The sequence below is a fragment of the Peromyscus maniculatus genome, chromosome 14 (assembly GCF_049852395.1).
Source record: "Peromyscus maniculatus bairdii isolate BWxNUB_F1_BW_parent chromosome 14, HU_Pman_BW_mat_3.1, whole genome shotgun sequence".
NCBI lineage: Eukaryota > Metazoa > Chordata > Mammalia > Rodentia > Cricetidae > Peromyscus > Peromyscus maniculatus.
Genome location: NC_134865.1, coordinates 20,350,779 through 20,376,438, shown reverse-complemented (window position 1 = coordinate 20,376,438; position 25,660 = coordinate 20,350,779). Strand labels below are relative to the sequence as shown.

Genomic DNA, 25,660 nt, shown 5'->3' with positions numbered 1-25,660 from the left:
ATAGTCTGAAAAGGGCAAAATAGCAGTGGAAGAGAGTAGATCAGTGTTTGGTGAGGGAAATGTGGCTGAGTTCCATGACAAAGAGTAACAGGAAGGGTTTCAGAGTGATGGAGGCTTCTGTACCTAGTGTTGAGTAGTTACATTAAAGTACACATTTTAACACTTAGGGGCATGTACAGCAGACCTCTTATGTATGTTAGCTTAAAGATAGTAACAGATGTATTTGGATAGCTTACTTCATTGCTCATAATTTAAGGTGAAACAGTTAGAAACAAGCTAGTTAATGTATCCATTTTCTTAGCAATGATCTAAGAAGCTATTTGTATGGCACTCCTCACTGGATTAATGAGAGGATGTTTGTGAAATGTTTTGAGTGCCTTTAAAGGAAGTTGCTATGTGAATATAAAGTGTTGTTATCATTACTCAGGCAGTTATTTTTTGCTTTTGCTACGAAGTTTATGATCATCCCCATTTTTCACTTTATTTTTAATGAATTGTAACAATAAAATGTGGTAGCCAAGTTATAAAATGAAGCCATGTGCTAATGAGGCTAAAAATTTGTAATTAGAATTTGAAGCATCAGTCTGTCTAAAGATAATTATTCTAATGATTATTTCTGTATGTACACAAGCTACAGTCTTCTGAAGTCGAAGTGCAGCTTACTTTGCAGTTTTCTGCAGAACATACTTCAAGAATGTATGTCCTTTGAGATGATCATAGCTTAGTTGTAATTCTGAAGGAAAAGAAGGAAGGAGAAAGTCATGCTGATCATAAAAGAACATACTGTTTTCAAAAAGTGTATTGAAGGTATAGCCAGCTAAATATGGGCCCAGAATGACCTTCTTAGAAGATATTTAATGTCTCTTTGAACATAGCCATAACTTAAAGATAGCATTTCAATTCTTGGACTCAATAAAAATTGTATAATTTTTTTTCCTTTACCAAGTACAAAATAAAGAATTAGAGCATTCTCATTGCCAAAAACTGCCACTACTTATTTTAGGACAGAGTGTGAGAGTTTCCTGGTCTTTGAGGTCATAGATAATCAAGCTCAATTTAACCCAGACTATGTAAATTCCTCTCTCTATGTCTCCATTGATGTGCGTTCTTCAAGACCTTTTATTCTGTTCACATCACGTTCATTCTTCTTTCTATATTATAATGTAAATGTGTCCTCCTGTGCCTCTGATTCAATGCAAAGTGGTATAAAACTCCTGGAAAGCCTCCAGAGATTTTTTTCATGAGCCTTTCACACATGGGAGACATTCAGTGAAAATCAGTAGTCAGCCAATGCTAGACTGTTTTCTAGTTCGGACACAAAATTAAGAGGAGAAAATAAATTTACTTATTTGAATTTCTCTGACAACTGAGATCACTTAGACTACTTAAGTAAAACTCAAACTCATTTTTTTAAAAAACAAAAACAACAACAACAACAAAACCACTCTTCCATATCTCTAAAAGAAATTGAAGGCTTGCATTTCTTGAATGGTATGTGTGTCTTATTTCAACACGATACTCTTTAGTCAGTAGGGCTGGCACTTTGGAGTCATTTAAATAAACAACCTGTATCTAGCCTCCCAGACATAGCATAGGACACAAGAGAGACCCACAGAAGGAGGCATTGTTTCTGTTGTTTCTCAACAGCACATTTCTGAGGATTAGAAAGAGTACACTACTAACCAGATGATCCGGTCATCTTGCCTTTACCAAATGCTGCAACAAATAAAAACGTCCTATTGTGTGGCTGGAGAGATGGCTCAAGCAGTTAAACACATGTATACTGCTCTTGCAGAGGATCAGAGTTCAGTTCTTCCCATTCGAGATGAGTGGAACGAAAACCACCTGTAACTCCAGCTCAGAGAAATCTGACATCCTCTCCTAGACTCTATGAGTAAGACTTAAAGAAGTCAGCTCATCTAGTTCTTTATCTTAATATAGAAATAAGAAATGAACTTCAAAAAAGTAAAACTCTTTCCTAACCCCTGATACCCATTTCTATAGTTCAAACATATAAGATAGCTAGAAATGTATTGGCATAATACTTCCTGTGGTTTGGATACTTACACTCCAAATCCCATTTGATAAAGATTTGGTTCCAGCACATGATAATAATGAGAGGTGTTGGAAAGTTAAGAGATAGTTTGTGGTAGGAACTCAATGAATGGATCACTGAAGTCAAGTACTTGAAGGGACCTCGGTTGCTTATTTTCAGAGATGGGTAATTTTGATTTGCCACATGTGTCTTCACCCCCTGCCCCATGGTGTGCTGTCTCATAACATGCCTGCCGTGGTGACTTGAATGAGAATGTCCACATCCCCTCCTCCCAAATTGGAGTGCTTGGTCCCTAATTTGTGGAGTGAAGGGGCTGTGGATTCTTCTACAGTTAAGGAGAGCTGCTGAGGCTAGGCAGGGGGACCCCCTGCATGGAGAGGATAGTGAGGGAAGCTGTGAAGGTGAAGCTTCAGATGTGGTGGAGACCCCAAGATATTGGAGATGGAAGAGTCATGGGATGTCTGCCAAGGCAAGCTGCATACAGGGAACCAGCGAGAGAGAGAGAGAGAGAGAGAGAGAGAGAGAGAGAGAGAGAGAGAGAGAGAGAGAGAGAGAGAGAGGTGTGCTACAGTCAGCAAAGCAGGAAGGACTGGGAGACACAAGGGGCCATCGAAGACCTTTGATAATTTTGATATTAGACATAGAGCTACAGGGTATGGAGTTTGCCCTGCTGGATTTTGATCTTGCTTTTGCCATATGTTTTCATACTACATCCTCTTTTTTCCATTTTGGAATGGTAATGTATATTCTGCTGTGGGATGGTCTGTATGTTAAATTGTTCTGATTGGTCAATAAATAAAACACTGGTTGGCCAATGGCCAGGCAGGAAGTATAGGCAGGACTAACAGAGAGGAGACTTGAGGGAACAGGAAGGCAGAGAGAGACACTGCCAGCCGCCGCCATGACAAGCAGCATGTGAAGACGCTGGTAAGCCACGAGCCACGTGGCAAGGTATAGATTTATGGAAATGCATTAATTTAAGCTATAAGAACAGTTAGCAAGAAGCCTGCCATGGCCATACAGTTTGTAAGCAATATAAGTCTCTGTGTTTACTTGGTTGGGTCTGAGTGGCTGTGGGACTGGCGGGTGACAGAGATTTGTCCTGACTGTAGGCAAGGCAGGAAAACTCTAGTTAGAATATCCTGTGCCATTGTATTGTTGGCTGTTGGTAATTCGATTGTTGTTTTTACAAAGGATTACAGTGAAGAAATTGCCTTTCATCTCTGAAGAGATTTTGGACTTTTAAACAGTCTTGAGGCTGCTATAGGCTATGGGGACTTTTGAAGTTGGACTAAGTACATTTTACATTATGATATGGCCATGAGCTTATGCAGGCCAAGGAATGTGGTGAGTTGAATGAGAATGGCCCCCATGGGCTCATATATTTGAATGCTTGGTCCTTAATTGGTAGAATTGTTTCAGAAGGATTAGGAGGTCTGGCTTTGTTGGCAGAGGTGTGCCAATCGGGCTGGGCTTTGAGGCTTGAAAAGCCTCTGCCATTTCTAATTATTTTTTTCCTGCCTGGTGGTTGCTTTCTTAACATGTAAACTATCCGCTACTACTCTAGCTCCATGTCTGTCCATCTGCTGCCATGCTGCTTGATGTGGTGTCCATGGACTCACTCCCTAAACTATAAACAAGACCTGAATGAAGTGCTTTCTCTTATAAGCTGCTTTGGTCCTGGTGTTTTTTGTTTTTCTTCACAGCAATAGAAAAGTAATGAAGACAGTGGATTTGATCAGTGATGGAAAGATACTTCTTAATTGCTAAGTAAAATAAAACTCTCAGTATTTTTTATTTTCTAACAAAAAGCAGTTTTTATTTTATTAAGAAAATTTTTATTCATTTTACATACCAACCACAGATCCCCCTCTCTTCCTTCCTCCTGCTTGAGGCCCCCCCTGGCAGTAGGATCAGGATCCATCACCAACTGGTGGTGCGTGAGCTGGCTTTTTGGAGCCCACTACCTATGGTGGGACATCTTGCACAACCTTAATGCAGGGGGCGTGGGATGGACCTGTCTCAGGAATATTTCAAAAATAAAAAACTGCCATGGAAAGCATTCTGAAGCAGTGCTTTGGTCACTTTTAGATTCCAGATTCTTTGTAACATCACTTTTACAGTGCTAAAGATTTAACTTTATATTGCAGATAACTATGAACAGTGTCTTTGGATATTTCCAAATATATAAAATGAAACAAATTTGGAAAATTACATGAATCAACAAAGTACACTGAAGAAAGAAGACCTTGGTGAAAGCAGTCTACAGAGACAGGGGACAATAGTCAGAGGACTGGTCTTAGGTGCTTCAAGTTTAAAGTCTGATGGGGCCTGGGGATCAAAACATTCTATATATTCATGAAGAGATACAACTGATAATAGGACATTTGAGTAGCCAGTATGGATTCAGAAGTTTTAATGGTGGCAATAGTTGTTTTCATGTAAATAAATCTTATCACTAGGAAACAGAACTGAAATAGAAAATAAGGTACCCTTACACAATACATGCAGAAGCAGGGTGAAGAATAAATTAATTCTGGCCATGCCACAACACAATAATTTAATGAAGTAAATTAATACTTGTTTATTTAGTAATCCTCAAACATTGTGTGTATATGTGCAAGTACACACATGTGCTGTGCTATGTGCACTTATTGTTTATAGAAATTTAAGTTCATCCAATACATCATGGTGTTAGAATGGATCTGTGTTTGTCAGTCTCAAAGTTGATTCCCATCCTGGTATTACATCAAAACAGGTAGAGGCATGATACTGGAGCAATAAAGATAGAGAGGAATGTGGGCCTTTTCATCTGTTGGGTACCAGCACATACTCATGAAAAACATTTGTTGAATAACTAATAATAAATGCCATACATTGAAAGCTTTATTAATGCCCTGGGCCAATTATGCTATGAGAGTTTTATATGCATTATTTCATATAATCTCTTTAGTAGCTTGAAAGCAACAAGTGGGATTACAGAATTTCCACGGATATCCAGAATCAGGGTTTTGTCTATCTCATTTGGGCCTTTTACATTCAGACTTACTTAACAAAAATCCACCAGGCATTGGAGCTTTAAGATAGTCACTAGTGATCAAAACTGAGGATCTTATTCTATGAGTTGTAAATTTAGAAATTAAAAGTATGAACTGTGAGAAATTTGACAGAAAAAGAAAAGATAGCTAGGGCTGAAGAGATGTTTGAGTGGGTAATGTGCCTGCTGTACAAGCATGAGGAGGACCCTGTGTCTGGGTACCCAGCACCCACATAAAACCTGGGCAAGTGTGCATGCATGTGGGACCCCAGTACTAGTTGGCAGACACTGGAAGATCTTGAGTATACTGGCCAGCCAATATAATCAAAAGAGTGATCTCCAGGTACACAGACAGACCATGTCTCAAAAAATATGATAAAGAGTTGAAAGAAAGATACCTGATGTCAACTTCTGGTCTCCTCATTTACAGGCATGCAGAATCACATCTGCAAATACACACACATACACACACACACACACACACACACACACACACACACACACTCACACTCATCACACATGGGCATGCACAAGCATCACCACACATGTATAAACACACACATAGCTGGGATGATGTAGAGTAGAAATTAGATATTAGGTAGAAGAATAAGAACAGAAGAATAAGCAAGGAATAAGCAATTTTCAATGTATTGGTATGTTCATGGTAGGAAAGTGGGCTCAATGTAAATCAAAGTGAAATCTGTTATTGAGTAACAATCAGAACATGTATAATCAGAGGCTGTGGTAGTAGAGTATGTCTTGAATGACACAATAATTAGGATAAAAGTGATAAAGAATATCTATGAAAAACATTTTAAAAAGCAAAAGAAAAAAATAACAACATAGTGCTATTCTAATGAACCTTCACCATTTCCACTGTGAAGAAAGAGAAACATCTCAAATGAGAGAGACAGAGCAACAAAAGAGCTGTCTGAGATTATGAAGGATGTTAATCCTTGGTGCTGAGGTTTTGTTGTGTGATAAACAACTTGGGTGATTCTACTAAGCATCACATTGTCATTAGCTGAGATGAGCTCTAAAGTTTAGGTTTCTGGGACACACACACACACACACATCTTGTTATAGAAAATTATTTATACACATAGGTACATTTCAGACATTCAGAGCCTGTAAGAAAAATACATTAAATGTAAATATGTAAATTGAAGAAAGGACTTTGGAAACTGGCCAATGTCACACAATAAATTCTAAAGCATTTATCCAAGGAAATCTATTAAATGTCTGTAAAATGATAGGGATCTGTGACTCCATGTTTTTTTCTCATTCTCTGAAACCGTTTGCTCCTTGGCACAGTTGTTCCAATAGGTAGATAGAGGCTGGGGGAATGACTTTGTAGTGATGGGAAGGACTAGCTGGCAAACAACCATGGAGGGCGATTGCTGTGGTCCTTTTATGGCTGCGGTGTTTATGGGAGCAATGATCAGACTGGAAGAAAGTTCCCATATTTCCCTAGTGGCTGGAGGCAGTGTGCCTGTATAAAGCTGCATGTTACTTCAGAAGATGCTGTTGGTTTTATGCTATTCCCATTCCATGGCTTCATGAATGACCTCACACACGCAGACAGTAAAAACAGCCAGGGGAAATGTATAAAGTGTCTGAATCCAACCCATGTAAAACTGTACAGCAGCAGCCCTGTTAGGCTGTCTAAAGCTATGCTATGTAAGACGACAATAATACAAAGGGAGGCAGAAGGAGAACCTACAAGAAGGTAAAGTTGATACATTTCACTAGAATTAAGTAACTATTAACTTGAAGTGGATAATAAGTAAAGATACCTGTTATAATCAGTAAGCCAATCATTAATAACTAAAAGAAACAGCAAAACCTCAGCAGAGGAGCTAAAATGATTTTTTTTGAAATGCACCCAGCATAAAAGGAGGAAGGTAAAGAGAAACAGAAAGAAAAGAGGAGATGCTGACCAAAAAAATCGCTCAAGGGTGTTAGGAGTTGGCATCAAGACGGCTGAGCTGAGAAAGTGTTTCCAGCAAAGTGAAAAGTTGTTCCCTTGGCAACTAAAGGTAGCAGGGACCTTAGTGTGTCTTCGGGAAACTGGAGTCCTGTTTCTCAAGTCAGGTACAAGCAAAGACCGTGTAAAACGTGAGTACTTCATAGAAAGCCAATTTAGTATTGACTGAATAATGCATGGGAAGGGCGAGCGGACTTTCTTAAATCTGTGTACTCATTACACCCGTTCAACGTTCGCTGTGGTCCTTGGATCTGCATCAGAGTATTCCCTTTACTTAAAGAGTAGACATAACAAAAGCAATGCTGATAAAACTATCTCTCTCAGTACTCTCCTCTTGCTCAGGACAAAGCAGAGCAGTGGTAGGCTCCATGGTGGATCACAAAAATCAGAGACCAGCAGTTATAGCCTTTCAGGTGGGTCAATGATGTGACTGCTTATGAACAACTGACTGTGACAAGTACTCTTGGCACATCCTTCTTTGGGTCTGGCAAACTGATACAAAGATGTTTGTTGGCTTCTTGCAGTACACATATACTGACCTGCTCCTATTGATGTCATATCTTACCATTGTTTCTAAAGTATGGATTATTTTGCTGACAGTAATGAGTGCTGATTCACAGAAATGGGCTTTACAGAATCACTGGTATCCAGATAAGAAGATGGTTGGCAAGGATGATGTGAGCTTCTGATCCTCCTGCCTTCATCATCCAGTATTTGGATTATAAGTATATACCACCATGTTCTGATTTCTGTGACTCTGGGGATCAAACCCAAGGCTTCATGCACACTAGGCAAACACTCTACCAACTGAGGTACATCTGCAGTGCTACAGGAACTCAATATCCAAACATTCAAATGTCAATTTTCCCTTTATAATCTGAAATTAATACTTCAATAGTCATCCAAGCCCAAACCAAAGATTCATTCTGACCTCTTAAATTTCACATTTAATCACTAACAAAGACCACTGATTCCATGTTCCAGCATCTCATATGTACCTCTTTTCCATCGTCCTATTTATTATTGCTTTGGTCAGCTCTCAGTATCTCCTGAATTAAAGGATAGTTGGTCTTAAGCTCCTTCACTTTGCCTCAGTGTTAACCCAGTCTCTGTGCTGCTGGCAAGGTGAACTTGTGGATGGTGCTAACTTTTTTTTTATTTGAAGTGTGGATAGTTTTCTGATATTAACATAATATAAACTTGAACTCCTTAAAACAGTATACAAGAGCCTCTCAATACAGACCATGCCTCCCCTCTACTGGATGTGCTGGATTACCTCTCCAGTTCTCAGTGGTACACTTGCATGCCTGTAAGATGTTAATTTAATCTTCCTGTCCTCTCTCATGCTTTCTATGTGCAGCCTGACAGAATTGCAAGTATAAAAGAAAGACACCTGCTAGTGTTTCCAGCCATGCTCAAACATCAACCCGTTGCTTTCCTTCCTCCAAGCTAAAGGCTGTCATGCCTCATTCCTTTATCTACGATTTTCTAAAGGCATCACCAATTTGTTTCCATTTAATGATCAGAAATCATGTCTGAAGAGGAATACCTTATTCACATCTGAAAATCATACATACAGCAAAGCCCTGCATAGAAAAAAATTCAGTAAATATTTGCTGCAGGAGTCATGCACTTCTCTGTAGTTTTATAATTTACACTAGGTTCCGCCTCCCAATCAAGAATCAAAGACTGAAGGATCTTTTATGGTATGTGGGACATATTGACATAGTTTTGTATATCATAGCCATCTTAATTTCCCAGAACAAAGAAGTCACTGGTAGGATTTTATAATGTAGCTTATAAGAGGTAGATATATATTTAATGTAAATCATTGTAATTTAAATTATGATTCTCAGGTATATATTACATATAAATTGAAAAGGTATTTATATACTTTTACCCCTTTCCCCCTTCTTGAATTTTCTTACTAATCTTTTGTCATAGAAAAGGTACAGTTCCTACAGCACCCATTGTCCTCTTTGTTAATGTGTTCTAGTTTGTCAACCTAATGACACATCCATATCCTTCTCCATGCAGGCACTAGGACACAAGTGCACATGCACATGCACGTACACACACACACACACACACACACACATACACACACACACACACACACACAATCTATATCCTATCCTATCTTATCTTACCCCTAAAGCAAATTCAGAAACTAAATTTTCCAGACAGATTTGTTCAAAATTCAGTGTTAACACAGAGATTAAACACTGGACAGATTAAATATTCTTGCTTCATTCCATGAAGTTGAAATCATCCAGTCTTAACACCCCAGTTTATTTAAGCACATCTCAACACTTATTCTTTGAAACATTAATTACATGTAATTTTTTTCTGTCATAGAGTATGCCACTGTCATCTCTCTGAAAAGAAAATGGCCTACACAGCCCAACTCGGAGCACCTGTAAGTATGGCCAGCACAGTGTTACCTTTCCTCTCTCCAGCCTGTATAACACTGTTTGAGTGGGTGTTCTTATGGACTTTTCCTTCAGTTTTTGTAGCTTATTTCAAAACCACCTTGCTTATATCACATGAAAATAAACTTGAGCCAGTCTTCAATTAAGTCTCTGGTTTATGATCTCCCAGGAAACCACATTCAGACTGCAACTTGCAATATGTCTACTTCTGCCTCCAAGTTTCTGTTTGGCTTCATTCATTTTTTTCTCTTGAAGCCTCCTTCCTAACTATGTGAGGTGACACACAAGACATGAATGTTTCTCTATAAGCTGGAGAGGTGGCTCAGCAGTTAAGAGCACCGAGCAGCACTCTAGCAGAAAACCACTTTCAATTCCCAACACCCACACAATGGCTCACAATTCCCAACATCCACACCGTGGCTCACGGCCACCTGTAACTACTGTTCCAAGTATCTGATACCCTCTTCTTACCTATTTCCACAAGGACCAGTCACACATATGGAGAATAGACATATATGCTTGGCAAAACATTCATACAATAAGAGTAAATAATGATATAAAATTAAAAAGAAATGTTTCTATACACTTTGATGTACACAGGTTAAATGCTAGACATGCCACATGTTTCCTGCTATTTGAACAAATACCTCTGTACTTCATTATATGGAAAACAAGACTGCAGACTATAGGGAAAATAATTTGATTAGATTGACACTGATTTTGAGAAGAATATTTATTTCTTATTATTGAAAAAATACACGAAAGGCCAACATTTGCTGAGTTGCTGGTTTTCTGTAATACAGCTGGTATTGTAATAAAGGAAGAAATGCATCTGGTATGTATAGCAGTTTACATTCTAAGGCATTTAGGCTTAGAGCAATAGCTCCACATATTGAGGTGCACTTACAGGAGTTTAAATACACTGAGGCACACGAGACAGGCAGCGGGTTTGAAACCATAGAGTAAAACTGTTTTCCTGTAACTCAGTTGCAGGACTTTAGATGCCTTCTCCCCATCTTTCACCCCGCCCCCAAAAACACACACACCATGCATTTTGAGTTGTTCACAGAACACCAGCAAATTATCTACTCCTCAAGAGTTTGCTTATAACACCACCATCGATGGGGCTCACCGAACACAATGACATCATGGATAGGTGCTGCCTCTTACCAAAATGAGGCTCTGGTAGGAAAAACACTGATTTGCAAAGGCACAGTGGAGACAGGTTTAATGTATTAAATATAACATAAATCATCCACAACAACAAGTTTAGTGTTTCTGGGAACTTTTGTTAATACAACACAGTTGGTCACACAAAATACAAATGCTTCTGTTGATTTGTCTTGGCAACTCAGATACATCAACAGTGCTAACAGTTTAACAGCTTTGTTCTCATCTGACAGAAAATAATGGCAGTTCTGCAAGGCAAATGTTAAACCTGACCGTATGTATTTATTAATTCCACAGTGTTTTGACAGATTAGAGCGGATGGAATCAGAGGATGCTGACACGCTCACTGAGGGCTTTCATCTCCCTCTCCTCAGCCTCAGGACTGTCGCTGTGACTCGTGCTCAGACTGATCAGGTGAGCGGGGTACTGCAACCCCTGCTCGCCTGCATACTGTTCCCACCTCGAGTCGTCGCTTTCGTGGGTAATATAGCGTTCTCCAATCTTGCATTCCAGCTCTCGTAAATCTAACCAGGTCTGGTAGTCCTGAAGAAAAAAAAAATTCCAAAATATCACCACCACAGAGATCACAGCAACCCGACATGCTTCCCTTATGCTGTCAGTTCTTACAGTCTGTGAGGTGACCTTTTCATCCTGTTCTCACAGTGCTGCCCCATCCACCATGCACTCATAGGCAGCACCAGCACCAAGGCCATCCTATTTGCTTAACCTTAGAGCATGCATGCTGCTTACAGGATGCCATGGCTCCAAGTGAAGATAATTAATGCTTGTAGTCAAGCAATTAGGAATGTTGACATTGCTTTGCAGTTTAATGGCTATAAGTAATCTTTTGGTATTTTGGAATATCATTTCCTAAGCATTAAAACTCAGTTGTGGAAGTAGCAAATATTTAAGAAAGAACACAGAACACACATCCACACACTTTGCATTTGCCATGTATTTATATCCATGCATAATATCCTGAGACTCGAAATACAGTTTCCAAATGAGAAGAGTGCATGGGCAGATGGGCATCTATTGGGACAATTATGAAGATTAAGCATACAGATGCTTTCCAAATTTGCTCTTCTGAATTCTGCAATGTCCTTGGGGGTGTTTTTTTGGGGAGGGGCAGGGAAGGGGAACTCTGTGCATGTGTTGTGTACATGTGTGTGTGTGTCTATCAAATTTTCCTGGTACAAAGTGAGAGAGATTTAGAAACACTAAACTGTAATTAAATCCTAAAAAATCACATGCATTTTGGAAAAAATGATGTTAGGACAATTACACCTGTACAAACATGACAAAAGATTTCTACAGCTAACATCAAATCTAGTAAGTAATTGGCAGTACACCCAAGTAAGAAAATCCATGGATGACTTTTACCTGTAGCCAAGGGTGACTCAAGGTTTTATCCACACTGTAGCGCTTTCTCATTTTCACTTGCAGCAAATTATTGATAAGATCAATGGCTGAAAATTAATCATTGTTAAAAATAGTTAACAGGTATGTAATTAATACATAAGTCACTTAGAGTCTCTAGCACATCTGCTATCATATTATTATATTATACAGATGTAAGTGTGGCATAGTGGTAATAATAAAACTGAAACCAATTACTTCAAATCTACTGCACAATGTGAATTTTAATTTGTTTACTCTCATTTTTTCAGCATATGAATTTTAATTTAATATACATAATTTTAAATGTCTTAAATATGATAAGACTAGTATTCAGAAGACAAAATTGCTCATTTTGTTATACAATGCATCCAGTATTTGGATACATATAAAGGGAATGGCAGGTTTCAGTAAGCTCGCTGTGGTAGGTCATGAGGATGAAGTAGGAAGATTGATAAAAATTCAAGACTATCCAGAGTTACAGCGTGAGACTCTGCTTTCAAACAAATACAAAGTAAAATAAAATAGAGTAACTGAAACGGTTGGTTAACCTGTAGATACATGGACACCATTTATTCTGGAAAATAATGTAGCTTAACGTGAATCATATCCTGTGGCCTAAAAACAAACCATTCTATAGGAAATGACTTTATCTTCAAAATTTTTCCTTTGCATTTTTAAATGACAACAAATTAATTTATATTGACAATCACTGATTCCTTAGTAGTAGACAAGTGTTGCTCTCTGAGAGTTAGGATCATTATTCATTCATTCTCCTATTCTCCATTTCTGACTTCTGTATTTCATTTTATTGTCGTCCCCCCCCAAAACAAAGTATAAAAAGAATACAAGCACCTGTACTTGAGAAAGTTACCTCTCTCACCTTTAGCCTATCCTAGGCCTGAAGTCTGACAGATAGATTTTTCTACCAAAAGCCTTAATATTTGAAGACTAAGAATTAACTCCCCAAGTTTTCCCCAATCACCAAATTTGAATAGGGCAGTTCTGAAGTCTTCATTGTCTGATCCATATCAACATGTATGGTCATGGAAACACAGATATCACATAAGGACCCACAATAATAAATCTGCAACATTCAGTCCAAATAGATTCAAATCCTCTCTGTTATTAAGCAAAGGAAATTAGTTCCTACATTGTATTGTCAATCTAGTTTTCCTTTGGTTCTAATAGTTATAGTGTTTTCCTACACTGAAGGGCTACACAATCAACACCAACTTTTTGATTAGGGAAATTAAATGTGACAACACACATTTGAAGGCCACCTCTGCCTAAGAACCTTGCCGTGGTAGGGGTACCTGAGGAAACAGGGTACTTAGTACAATTTCAGAGTCCAAGCATGTGTTTCCAGTGAGCTTTTGAAAGTATAGTTTCTCATTGTACAATGTGTTGGGCATGAGCTTTAAAGCATCCATTCATAAGATTTACTCACTGGTGAGTAAAGTGCACCTTCCATTCTGGCCGCTGTGAAGTCACAGAGCAAAAATGGAAGACAAGGGGCAAAGGGAGAGCTCATGTGCTACGGTAAGCATGCAGCAGCATTACACTTCTCCAAGCACTGCAGGGTATAAATACACGTTATTAATTCACTCATTCTGCATTGAGTTCTATAATTAGTAGGTGGGAGTACAGTAACTCAACAAAAGGTCTGGTTTGTGCCCAAATGGGCCCCAGCAGTGAACCACACTGCCTAATGGATAGGGAAGTCCTGGCAGAGGAGAAACTGGAGTGTCTACAGGGAAATGGAAAGTATGAAGATGGAAAAATTGTTCTGAATGGAGCACATGATTCCAGGCCTGCCTGCTACAGTCCCCTTGTGACCCGAATAAGCACAGCAAACCAATGAGGTACTTCTAAAAGAAAGCACTTTAGGCTGCAAGGAGAAAAGTAGCAGGGTATGTGGGCGAACTGATGTATTTTTGTGGCTCTTAAGAAATAGAATGTAAAACAAAAGCCCATAAATGTAAGACTCTCCCGTTAGCATTAAGGCCTTTCTTTCTGCTACTCAGAAAAATAAATTCATTTCTGATTTTGAGGACATCGCTTGTTTATCACTGCCTTGGGGACTCTCAAAACAATTTCATTAATCACATTCCATCAACTGTATGATGCAAAATGTCTTTCAATAAATCTACTGCTTATTATTAATGTCCAGTTTTATTTACACACAGGCTTCTTTATATGACCTAGGAGTAAAAAGCTGTTTTCTTTAAAAAAATGTTTCATCCATGTCTTATTTAGTATAATAATAGTCCTATGAAATGCAGCTCCGATCTCTAATTCTAATGGAAAAGGAAATGCTGCACTTACCCAAAGCCCATCACTTGGTCAAAGTGAGGCATTTTTTTGGAGGCAATGGTGCCGAGGCTGTAAACCAGAGAACCCGGCTTCAAAGGCTGTGCTGTTATACAATATGGCAGACAGAGCCATATCATACTGTAAATGTATTATTACTAATTGACAATGTCAACATTTAACAAGTTTATAATTGTTTTCTAATTGTGAACATTAAATTCTTCACTGTGTTCCCAGCATACCTTTGCACATTGATTTCTGGGTTTCTTGTGTTTCTTTCTAACTGCAGCCCACAGTTCAGCCTTCAAAGAATACTCTGAGTGTGATACAATGTCCTTTTGTCAGCGATTTACTCTTCCACACTGAATGAGCCCATTTGCTATGTGTTATTTCCACTATCAGAACATTTTCTGGACAAAGCACAGAACTTTAAACACAGAACTTTCTGGCCACATTCTAAACCACACTTCTAACTACTAGGGCTATTCACTATTTCTTGAGCACGTTTCCTACTAGGATGTTCTCATCTAGTTCATTCTTCATTATTCCCCACAGACTATAATAGGAGTGTATGGGCTGATTTTGTATGTCAACTTGACACATGCTAGAGTCATCAGAGGAAGGAGCCTCAGTTGAGGAAATGCCTTGATGAAATCCAGCTGTAAGGCATTTTCTCATTTAATGATCAATGGGAATGGGGGAGAGCCCAGCCCATGGTGGATGGTGCCATCTATGGGTGGTTGGTCCTGTGTTCTATAAGCAGGTGGGCTGAGAAAGCATAGGAAGCAAGCCAGTAAGGCACTCCCCTCCATGGCCTCTACATTAGCTCCTGCCTTTGGGATCCTGCCTGTGAGTTCCTATCCTGCCTTCCTTCAGTAATGAATAGCAATGCTGAAGGGAAAGTCAACCCTTTCCTCCCCAATTTGCTTTTTGGTTATGGTGTTTCATCGCAGCAATAGAAACCCTATCTAAGACAAGGACATTTTCTATCCCACAAAAAAGCATATTGTGATCAAGACGTATCTTTCTGTCATTGATGCTAATCTATCTATTAATCTGGCAGTCCTACTTAAAAAGAAAATAGCAATTCTGTTCCCTGGTAAAAGAATTCTGACAAATACTTGTAGTCACTTCCTCTAAGGACCAGGGTTGTCTAACTGTCTAAAAAACATTTATTTAGTCATTAATTATGGGAATCTGTCAGAAATAAAGTAAGATTCTTGTTGAATGACTTCTGAACTGACTCTCCTTTTATGAAATTCAGGCGACTGTACCCTGTCTTACACATATCAGCATCTCTCCCACTTCAAACACAGATCATCCAAAGGTACACTAGCCATAGGCCACCCTGGTTAGCTTCTTAAAGGGTTCACAATGTCTGTCTCTCATCTGCTACGGAGAGCTCATGAGGCTACTTCCATGTCTTCTCCGGTTCTAGTTCCCAGAAGGCAACTGCTGTGGCTACTTCACCAAAGGAAAAGGAGCAAGAGAAGGAAAGGGAATGGAAGAGATGAAACGGAAACTCTAGTGAGAACGGTTCCCAGAGGTTGGGGAGGGAGGGAGGCCAATTTCGTATAGCTCCAGTTGTCAATCTGAGAAAAGATTCAGAGCGCTAACACCCACATATGAAAGAAAACATTTGTCTCTTTGTATGTGGGTTGCCTCATTCTGAATGATTGTTTCAAGCTCTATTCATTTACCTGCAAATTTCATTTCTCTTAAAATTTCATTGTGTATGTGCACTATATTTTCATTATCTGTTCATCAGCTGATTGACATCAAGGAGATTTCCAATTTTTTAGTTATAATGAATAAAACAGCAACGAACATGGATGAGCAAATATCTCTGTGGAAGGATGTTAGCAAAAAAGTTTTAAATATGTGTGTTTAAAAATGAATAACCAAGAGGTTGAGTAGCTAATAAGTGACCTGAGGGGAAGAGAGTTCCTCTAAGAAAGGGGAAATAGAGTATAATATTATAAAGAGATAAAGGCAAAACTAGAATAGGAGAACTAAATCAGGAGGGGGATGGAAGGGCAGGATAAAGGTGGGAATACAGAAAGGGACAACTAATACTAAAGGGCCTTTGAAAAGCCATATGAAACCCCACTACTCTAGAAGCTTCCTTTGTGTGTGTGTGTGTGTGTGTGTGTGTGTGTGTGTGTGAAAGAAATGTAAATGAAATCACCATATAGAGGGGAAGACAGTGCTATAGTTTGTTATTTTATGCCACCAAGTAAAACCTCTGGCATCTGCAATGGGTTATATCTTCTTGAGTTGTTGGCCCAAGAGGTCCATAGCCCCCCCTCCTGCCAAAAAAAAAAAATCACAGGCTATTGCCAAGGCTATTGGTTGCTCTCCACACCTGATGATAAAGCCTTCCTGCTAAAGACACAACTTACTTATGTCATCCAAAGTCAAGAGATCAAGCTGGAGCTCAACTAAAAGCTTCACTCCTACTGAGTAGCATTTGTGGTGTTGGAAGGTACTCTGCATGATATTGGAGGAGAAAAATAATTATCAACATGATTCTTGGTGCAACCTACAACAGTGAACCTGCCTGCAAGATATATTGGTGTAATAATGGCACAAATGTTATAGTAGTTACCAATATTTTTTTAATTGGGTCTAAGACCTGTTCCATGAGATAAAATCCATGCCTGAAACTGCTAAAGTGGCCAGGCACCTGAGATTCAATAGGTCATGAGCCCTAGGTGAAATTCTATTACTATTTTCTGTTAAAGAAGCATAACAATAAAATATCTACTAATGACATATTCTGAAACCCATTGATCAGTGCACTATTCAACCCTCATAAGAGAAGGGTTTTATTTTTTGAAGTATACTGTACTTAACACAGAGAATCACAGCTGGACAATGTGGAAGGAGTGAGAGACTTTGGAACACTCCACCCTAAATGGGATGTCTTTATAAAACCCTTCTTCTCAATGATCAGAGATCTACATGGAAGAAGAGGTGGGAAGGTTATGAGTCAAAGATGATGGATTATTCCAAAAAAGCAGCATCTTCCATAAACAACAGGGCTGATACATATATGCACACAAAGAGACTGTGGCAGCATGCACAGGACCTGCACATGTTTACACCAGACAAATCCCAGCACCAAGGGGAAGTGAACCCAAACTTCCATCCCTAACCAAGAAGATATTTGCAATTGATACCTGCTGGAAAAGAGAAAATCAATTTTCTCCAATAGTGTTACTGGGCATCTCAACCACACTCCAGGACAGAACCCATGCCCAGGAGTCAACATAAACAGACTCCATGTTTTTGTTTGTTTGGTTAGTTTTTGTTGTTCTTGTTTTACTTACTTACTTATTTATTTGTGTGTGTACATGGGGGGGGTACTTTGTTTCATTGTGTTTTGGCATTTTTTTGTCTTATTTGAGTTTTATTTCTGTGGGTTTTTTTTTTATTACAGTTGAAAGAAAGTGAGAAAGATTACCAAGTTGGATGAGTAGGGAGGTGGGGAGGAGCCCGTAGGAGTTGGGAGAGGGAAAATATAATAAAAATATATCATGTGAAAAAAGGCAGAATGTTCACCTAGAAGGAACTGTGTTTTTAAGGCATGCCTTTGGAATGTGAGGGTGTATGGAGAGAAAATGGGAGAGACATATACAAAAGTAGGCCAGGTTGTGAATTCCGCTGCAAAACGAAGTGAAGGAGAAAGAGAACACAGCCTGGAGCAGGGAAGAGTGGAATGCTGGATGGGAAAGTGGCATGCTGGTGCCCAGGTAGAAAAGGAAAGCTGTGTTAAAACCACAGGTCACACCGGGCTCTTTAAGGCTCCAGAATGCCAGTGTAACTTGGAAACCTAAAGAAAAGAATATGTGGGTAGCCTAATCTTCCTTCCAGAAAACCAATTATTTCAAACATCTGGCTCTCATAGGGTGGGGAACACAGTACTGACTCCTAAGCCATACGGGGTAACAAGCTGATGCCATTTTGACTCGCTGGGTTTCAGCTAGAGTCGAAGCAATGCAGCTGGGAGGCCCCTATACTCTTTACACTCTCCTCTCCTTTTTCTTTCTGCTCTAGAAGACAATAGGGGAAAACTGGGCAGCACCGACTTTAATTGGCCATAAATATGACAGTAACTTTTGCACTGTCGTGATTACTTCCCATCCATCCCATCCTATTTATTCTTGTAGTCAGTCCTGGCACTATTGTTCTCTCCTTACCCATAAGTTCAGTCCCATTAAAAGTCAAATATCACAGAGATTCTTAAGCAGCCACATTTGAACAATGTGAGTTGTACCCACCCCCCAATTTCTATCCTTATGGGAACATTGTCAACAACTGTATGATACAAGTTTCAATTTTTACATTTCTCCTTTATGATTAAAGACTTTGGTTCTCATAAAAATGTCTGTAGCCATACATTCATGTTTTCCTGTAAGCTAAAAAAAAGGGAAGGAAATATAATTTATAAATTTAATACCTTTGTTGTTGTTGTTATAATTTCTTGGCTTGCAACTTTTTGCCCAGTCATTTTTCTCACTACTCTACCACAGGAGAGATTAAACTATTAGTAAAATTTTACCACATACTCATCGTTTAACAGAGTGGATTCTCTAAGAGTATTAGGACAGCTAAAGCTCTGTGGAGATCATGGCTAGGTACACAAGGAAGATGCAATTGAATAGTATAGGAAGAAGCCAAAGGCTTTCCATTATAGAGGCAAACAAGTGTTCAATAAATAAATGTATTTAGATTCTATTTTCTTCTGGTATCAAAGTACTAAATTAACCTCAAAACTGCACAAATTTTACTGTGGTCATTCTGAATTTCAAAGCAAATATCAAATATGTGGATAATCACTCTTTCAGAGTGTGCACAAGTTACACCAGCTCTGCTGTGGAAAAACTGATAGTACATAAAGCTTGGAGAGCATCCCAGAGAGAAACTGTTACTGACACCTTTGCATTGCTAGCATGTAAGGGCCTCAGTTCACATCTTCTATCAAATCCTCCCCATCTTTGAGCATGTTCTTTTATCAGATCAGGGTGTGGTGGCCCTTCCCATTCTCTCTATTTGATTTTAGCTCCTTTGAGGTCAGACAAATGGGATATTCATTTTTTTCTTGCTAAATTTTATGGGTCTCTAAAACAAAAGATGCACCTGAACTTTAAGGCATTAGAAAACTACTAAAAAAGCCATTTGGTACCTTCAATACATTAACCAGAAATTTAAAGGCCTCTTTCTCAGCTCTAAGTTTTAACATCCATATTGTATCCATGTGGTTTGTATCTTTTAATTATAATATTTCTGAGTGATGGGGCACTGAGGCTGGGAAGAATGTAATGGATCACGGGATCACCAGTGATGACTGTCAGGAAATCAGAACAATGCTGAGGACATACAGAACACTGAATTTACAGTAGGGAAAGAACTTATGACATCCCAGTGCTCATCTTTTGTTGTCCAGACATAACACTTCTTATTTTTATGCTTACTATCCTCATATTTCACTACACCCAAACTATTAAGGTTGATGTTTTCAGACTAGACAGCAGTTTAGAGATGTTTTTTGATGGCGCCATCTCCAGAGACCCTCTGGCTCTTTTTTCAAAGCAGTGGCACACCCCCAGCTCTTGTCAGTTCTACCTCTGACTGCTGAAATGTAGTGCTTACTACCTCTCTCTCTCTCTGCTTGGCTTCACGCTGATGGGAACTTGTGTGTTTATTTTAAAAATCGTTTTGCAACCCTTCACATTCCAGCTCTCAACCCAGCATGCCGTTGCCCAGCAACACTAACTGGGACGCTCCTCTCAGGGGCTGCAACCAGAGGCTGCCAGCAGCTAACAAGGCCACTGGAAATCATCATCTCACTCGTTCCTGTGTCAATTACCAGAATCCAATGAAGTGTAAGACCTTTAGAGACTCAAGTCGATGGCTTTCCTGCTCCCAGTTCTTTCCTCTGTAGAAAGTATGCTATCAGTGGTTACTCTTGGCCTCACATTCAATCACATTTTTTTTTTCTTTCTGAAGATCGGCAACACAATCTTGGAAACCATGAATTGTTTCAACACAAGCATACAGAGGTTATCAAACTCATGCCTGACTGACTCAGAATTTAAGATAGCAACACAAATGTATTTCTGTCATAGCTTATTCTCTATTTTCTCTGCTCACTAAAATCCTTTAAGAGAGTTATATTTCTAAACATGAAACTAGAGAAAGGTAAAAAATATTTACACAAGGAGCCTCTAGGTAGGTACTGGGAGTTTTAGAACTGCCTTGGGCATATCTACTACCTTGAGGGCTTGAACTTGGCTGCTAAACTGCTTTGTAGACTTTCACATACATTTCAATAGAGCTTTGAGGATTTTAATTAGAGGATCCTGGTTTTACAGGACTGGGTGGCGGGTGATGCTGTGTATCTACTCATGGATCCCTGCCAATACTAGACTGCTGGCTTTTAGAACAGATTTTGTGTTCTAAGAGGTTGAAGGCAAGAGCATTGAAAGTGGTTAATAGCTGGGTTACTATGGTCCCATGGACCACTGAATAAATGGATATAAATAAAGAGAAACATTAAGAAATAACCTATTCTCAAGCATAGCTTCTTCAGTACTTTAGGATCAAGCCTTAGGAGGGCTTCCAGGTTAACTTCTGTGCAGAAAATGCTGATAGTAATAGTGAACAAGGTGGATTATGCAATGGCTGCAGGCTGGAGCAATGGGTGGTCCTAGTAAGAACACATTTCACAGGCATATGGAACTAGGTCTTCTATTCAAATCCCTCAGTCCTCTACCCACTAACTTCTAACTGCAGAATTGGGAAATATGGGTTATCAACAACACGTACAAGAATGAATTAAAGCCTTAAAATCCACAGCAACTCATTATGATTCTACTTATTGTCCCCAAATCAAATGTTGTATCATGATAAATGTCTTTAAAATGCTGGCTTCACACTATCACCAACAATCATCATCATTATCATCATCTCTATTACACAGCCCAGGTTGGCTTTCAGTATCTGGTCCTCTGGCTCTTAAGTGCCAAGATAACAGGAATGTGCCACTATGCTGGTAATACGTTATACTTAACTAGAGCCATTGAACCCAAAGTTAGATCTGTTCTGAGATTTTGTTTAAGATTATCATAAATGCAGAAGATTGTTCTTGGATCAGAATCACCAAAAGAGAGACCGAGGCATGCATGAGGGCTGATGAGCCTCCATTTGGAAAAGGGGTGATGATTGGAATTGTCCCACTGGTGTGCTGAAACACGGAGATGCTTCAGGTCATTGCATTAGTCTCTAAGAAGAACTCAAGTCCTTCTAATCCCACATATTTTCTATAACTGGAGAAAACTGAGAATATTCTGCATAATTCCTCAGTGGATTGGTATAATCTAAGGCAATAAAATGCTAGATAAAAAAATTTTATTTTTCTTCAATTATTACTTAATTTGTTTATACCCTGTATTTTGAAATATTCCCTTTTGTTATTGTAGATGGAAGCAAACATAAATATTTATCCACTCTTGACCCTTTATTCATACATGAAAAGTCATATTTCAGTTGAACTATGTTATAACTTCAGGAGCAAATATTTCTATTTTAATTCAAGTACTATACATCTACTTTAATATTGGGGGACAAATAAACAACCAACTTTGAAGATTTGTAATATCAACTATCCTGATAAAAGTTTCAACCATTTTCATAAATTGCCATTTATCAGAGAAAATCATGCTAGTCATATTGAACTTGCCTTCCTACAAAATAAATTCTTTCTTGGGGGGACAGGCTTTCCCATATTATCTCACTGGATAGGAAATATTTATATACATAAAAACATAAAACTCACTTAACTGGTGGACTTTTTTTAAATCATCATATACCACAGGCTCACGATTGTCAAATCCCCTTTTAATGAAAACAAAGAAAGGCTCTTCTAAAAATTAAACATAGTTCCAGAATTTTAAATTGAAATCATTTAAAATGTTAACCTCCCACCATGGAGGTTCTGACCCACATAATTCACTTCACTTTATCAATCATGACTGCAATCCTGGCACCCGGTCAGCATTCTGAAGCAGTTCTCTGGCTGGTCCCAGCACCTCTCCTGTGTGCTGTTATGTCTGACAGTGGTGTTAATATGTTGACAAATCAATCTATTCATTAATATTCAGCAGGCTCACTGGATCTGCAAGCCTCGTAAACTGTTACAACACAGTTTAATTATTAAGATGACAATTGCCGTTCTTTTGTTTCTCAGACCAGTGGATTTCTGGGTCTTGTCTAACCAAAGCTTACATTCATCGAGCTTACTTTTTTTGTTTTGAACAATGTGTTGTGAAACGAGGACCTACAGCTGGTTCCGTTTCATGGCAGAGCACTACTTCTAAAGTGCTTAGCATTCTGGAACACTGACGGGTTTTGAAAACATACCATGTGGTGATGGTGCTTGGCTTTTATTTAGCTTTTCTTTGTATTTGTACTGGCTGTATTTTCCAATTTCTGGGGAAAAACACACTTACAGCCAATTTTATTTGAACCTATCAAGCTGGAATGGCAAAAACTACTTTAAAATAAAATGTGAATGTCTGGATACATTTAGCGGTATCTTACAGTTACTAGCTACTATGGGGTACCATATAATAAATACCATACAGCTAAGAAGTGAGCTCAACTCAGAGGATAAATTAGAGCCATGCGTATCAGAGGAAAAATGAGGCATAAATATTACTGTTGATGCTGTTACGGCTCACTAGTGGAAGAAGCCTCTTGTCATCAAATCATCACAATTTGATAATTAATTAATGTTGCACTAATGACAAGGTTGGAGACCAGTGTGAGGGTATTTCCATATTCCTTCTCATATGTATGTATGTGGTATGTCAAGCCTTCCTCTTTGATCAGAATTCTTGATAATACCAAGTAGTCATGTGACTCCGGATCTGAGCAGCAATAACACTGCAGGTGGCCTGGGAATAGGTGCTCCTTCATACTTCACCTGTGAACACAGAAAATGATCTTCTGTCTGCAGGGGTCAGGGGCTCCTTGTGAGACAATTTCCCAGGCTGCCTCTGTGTTGATTACTGCCTGCTTGCCTCCTTAATGGTATATAAAGGAATATCAAAACTCAGAAGGAAAAAAAAAAGTAATTTCTTCACTGCCCATTACCAACCTCCCTCAAATTTAATGCACATCTCTAATTGAACACATCAACTTGATGATGGCAATGTACTGTTACTCTAACAAACGCTTTCAAATTCATCACTGCAGGGATGTCCTCATTCACTTAATGAGGCAACTCACACTGAAGCAAATTATGTCTCCCTTTACCAGCCTTGCAAGCCTCTGTGTGTGGTTATCTGGATCAGTTTTCTCCTTCTAAGAATAACTCTGGTGAAAGCAAAAGCTGTAAAATCAAGTCCATACATGTAAACGAACCACATAACCCATGCTATGATTCTGTGCAAATGAAGGGGTATGGGAAAAGAGAATTCCAGTGACATTCATATTTGGAAATTTTCCTTTGTGTGGACATGGCCGACTTGGATTCAGGGTAGCTTCTGTCTCATCTGCCTAGTCACATTGTCATGATGGGTGTTACAGAGAAGAAAATGGAACCTGAAAGCTGAGTAGTGAATGATATTTGTATTCAAATATTACATGTAGTTTATTTAAAATTTTTGATAACTTTTAGACCATTTGTGGCAGAATTATATTTATATTCTCCCCCCAAAAAAATACAGTCCTCAATTTTTTTCTCAATCCTTATTTTTTGTTTTAGTTTTGTTTTTTGAGACAGGGTTTCTTTGTATAGCCCCAGCTGTCCTGGAACTAGCTCTGTAGACTAGGCTGGCCTCAAACTCATAGAAATCTGCTTGCCTCTGCTTCCCAAGTGCTGGGATTAAAGGTATACAGGACCACCTCCTGGCCTCCCAACCCTTATTTTGTTTGCTTACTTTGGGCTTTGATTTATTTTTAAAAGTCATCACACACACCTATGAAAAGATTGAGGTCCTTAAGGAAAGTTGATAATCAAAAGCATTGCTACTATTTTTAAAGATTTACTTATTTATTATTTTATGTGTATTAGTGTTTTGCAGGCAAATATGTATGAGCATCATATGTGTGCCTAGTGCCTCGAGGCCAGAAGGATGCATCAGAATCGCTGGAAGCTGAATTGCATAGCTTAGTGAGTTACTACATGGGTTTTGGGAACCGAACCCAGGCTCTTTGCAAGACCAGCTAGTGCTCTTCAGTGCTAAGCCATCTTTCCAGTCCCCCAAACCTTAACTGTATTCATGATTCTCTGACTCTAAGCCAGTGCTATTTATACTCTGGTCCATGAGATAAGTTCAGAAGAGCAGACTGAGTCTTCAGAAACTGTTAGAGATATTTTATACTGTTGTTACATTTTTATTATATTTTATAAAGTACTAGTCTGTATGCTTATTAATTCAAGTGAACCTGATTCTCTACCACAGGTATTTCCAGAACAACCTGTTTTACAAATGTGATCCCCTCCATTAAAGGTGATGAGTCAGCTGTATCTGGTGGCAGGTGCCAATAATCTCAAACTCAGGAAGTCGATGCAGGAGGATTGCTGAGAGTTCAAGACTAGGGTGCACATTGGGTACTAAAGCCACCAGGAGCTACCTGCTTAACCCTGTCTCAGGGAAGGCATCCACACAAAAGGCTCATATCATCTCAGCTTTATTGACATGATGGTTTTCCTCCCAATTAATTTACATGTTCAGTTACTTGTACTGGCCATTTTTGTAATTTAGAACATGTCTGGCACTAAATATGGGGCAGGCAAATACTAATACACACAGATATATTATATAATATATAAGTATATTGACATCACATAAAACACTTATTCTGAATTCTCTTTTTATTACATTTGTTTAGTGTGTGAGCACACGTGAGTGTATGACAGTGTGTGTGTGTGTGTGTGTGTGTGTGTGTGTGTGTGTGTGTGTGTGTGGGCAGGTACCACAGAGCATATGTGAAGGTCTGAGGACAACTGATAGAACTCCTTTCTCTCTTCCGTGTGGTCCTGGTGACTGAGTTCTGTTTGACTGGTTTGGTGGTAAGTGCCTTTACCCCTGAGCAGTGTCACCGGCCCTAGTCTTCATCCTTGATTACACTGTATATTAAATGGCACACCCATGCACATCATTGCACACATGTGTAGAGGCAGGATCTCATAGGACTCTGAAGTTGGGTCTCAGGCACCTCCTGTCACCTAGTCTCAGTGTCACAGAAGTTCCATT

The 25,660-nt window shown here is 39.0% G+C and overlaps 1 protein-coding gene across 3 annotated transcripts in view; it reads right to left on the bottom strand.

Moving 5' to 3' along the window:
- Window positions 1-10,230: 10,230 nt before the first annotated feature.
- The window catches only part of Prkd1 (protein kinase D1), a 327,884-nt gene continuing 312,454 nt past the window's right edge, over window positions 10,231-25,660 (bottom strand). For all 3 annotated transcript variants that reach the window (XM_006975259.4, XM_015994159.3, XM_006975260.4), the window contains 2 exons: window positions 12,066-12,151; window positions 10,231-11,225 (listed from right to left, as the gene is read on the bottom strand). In XM_006975259.4, coding sequence (XP_006975321.2) covers window positions 11,007-11,225; window positions 12,066-12,151 — 305 coding nt within the window. In that variant the 3' untranslated portion in view covers window positions 10,231-11,006. The remainder of the gene's footprint in view (window positions 11,226-12,065; window positions 12,152-25,660) is intronic.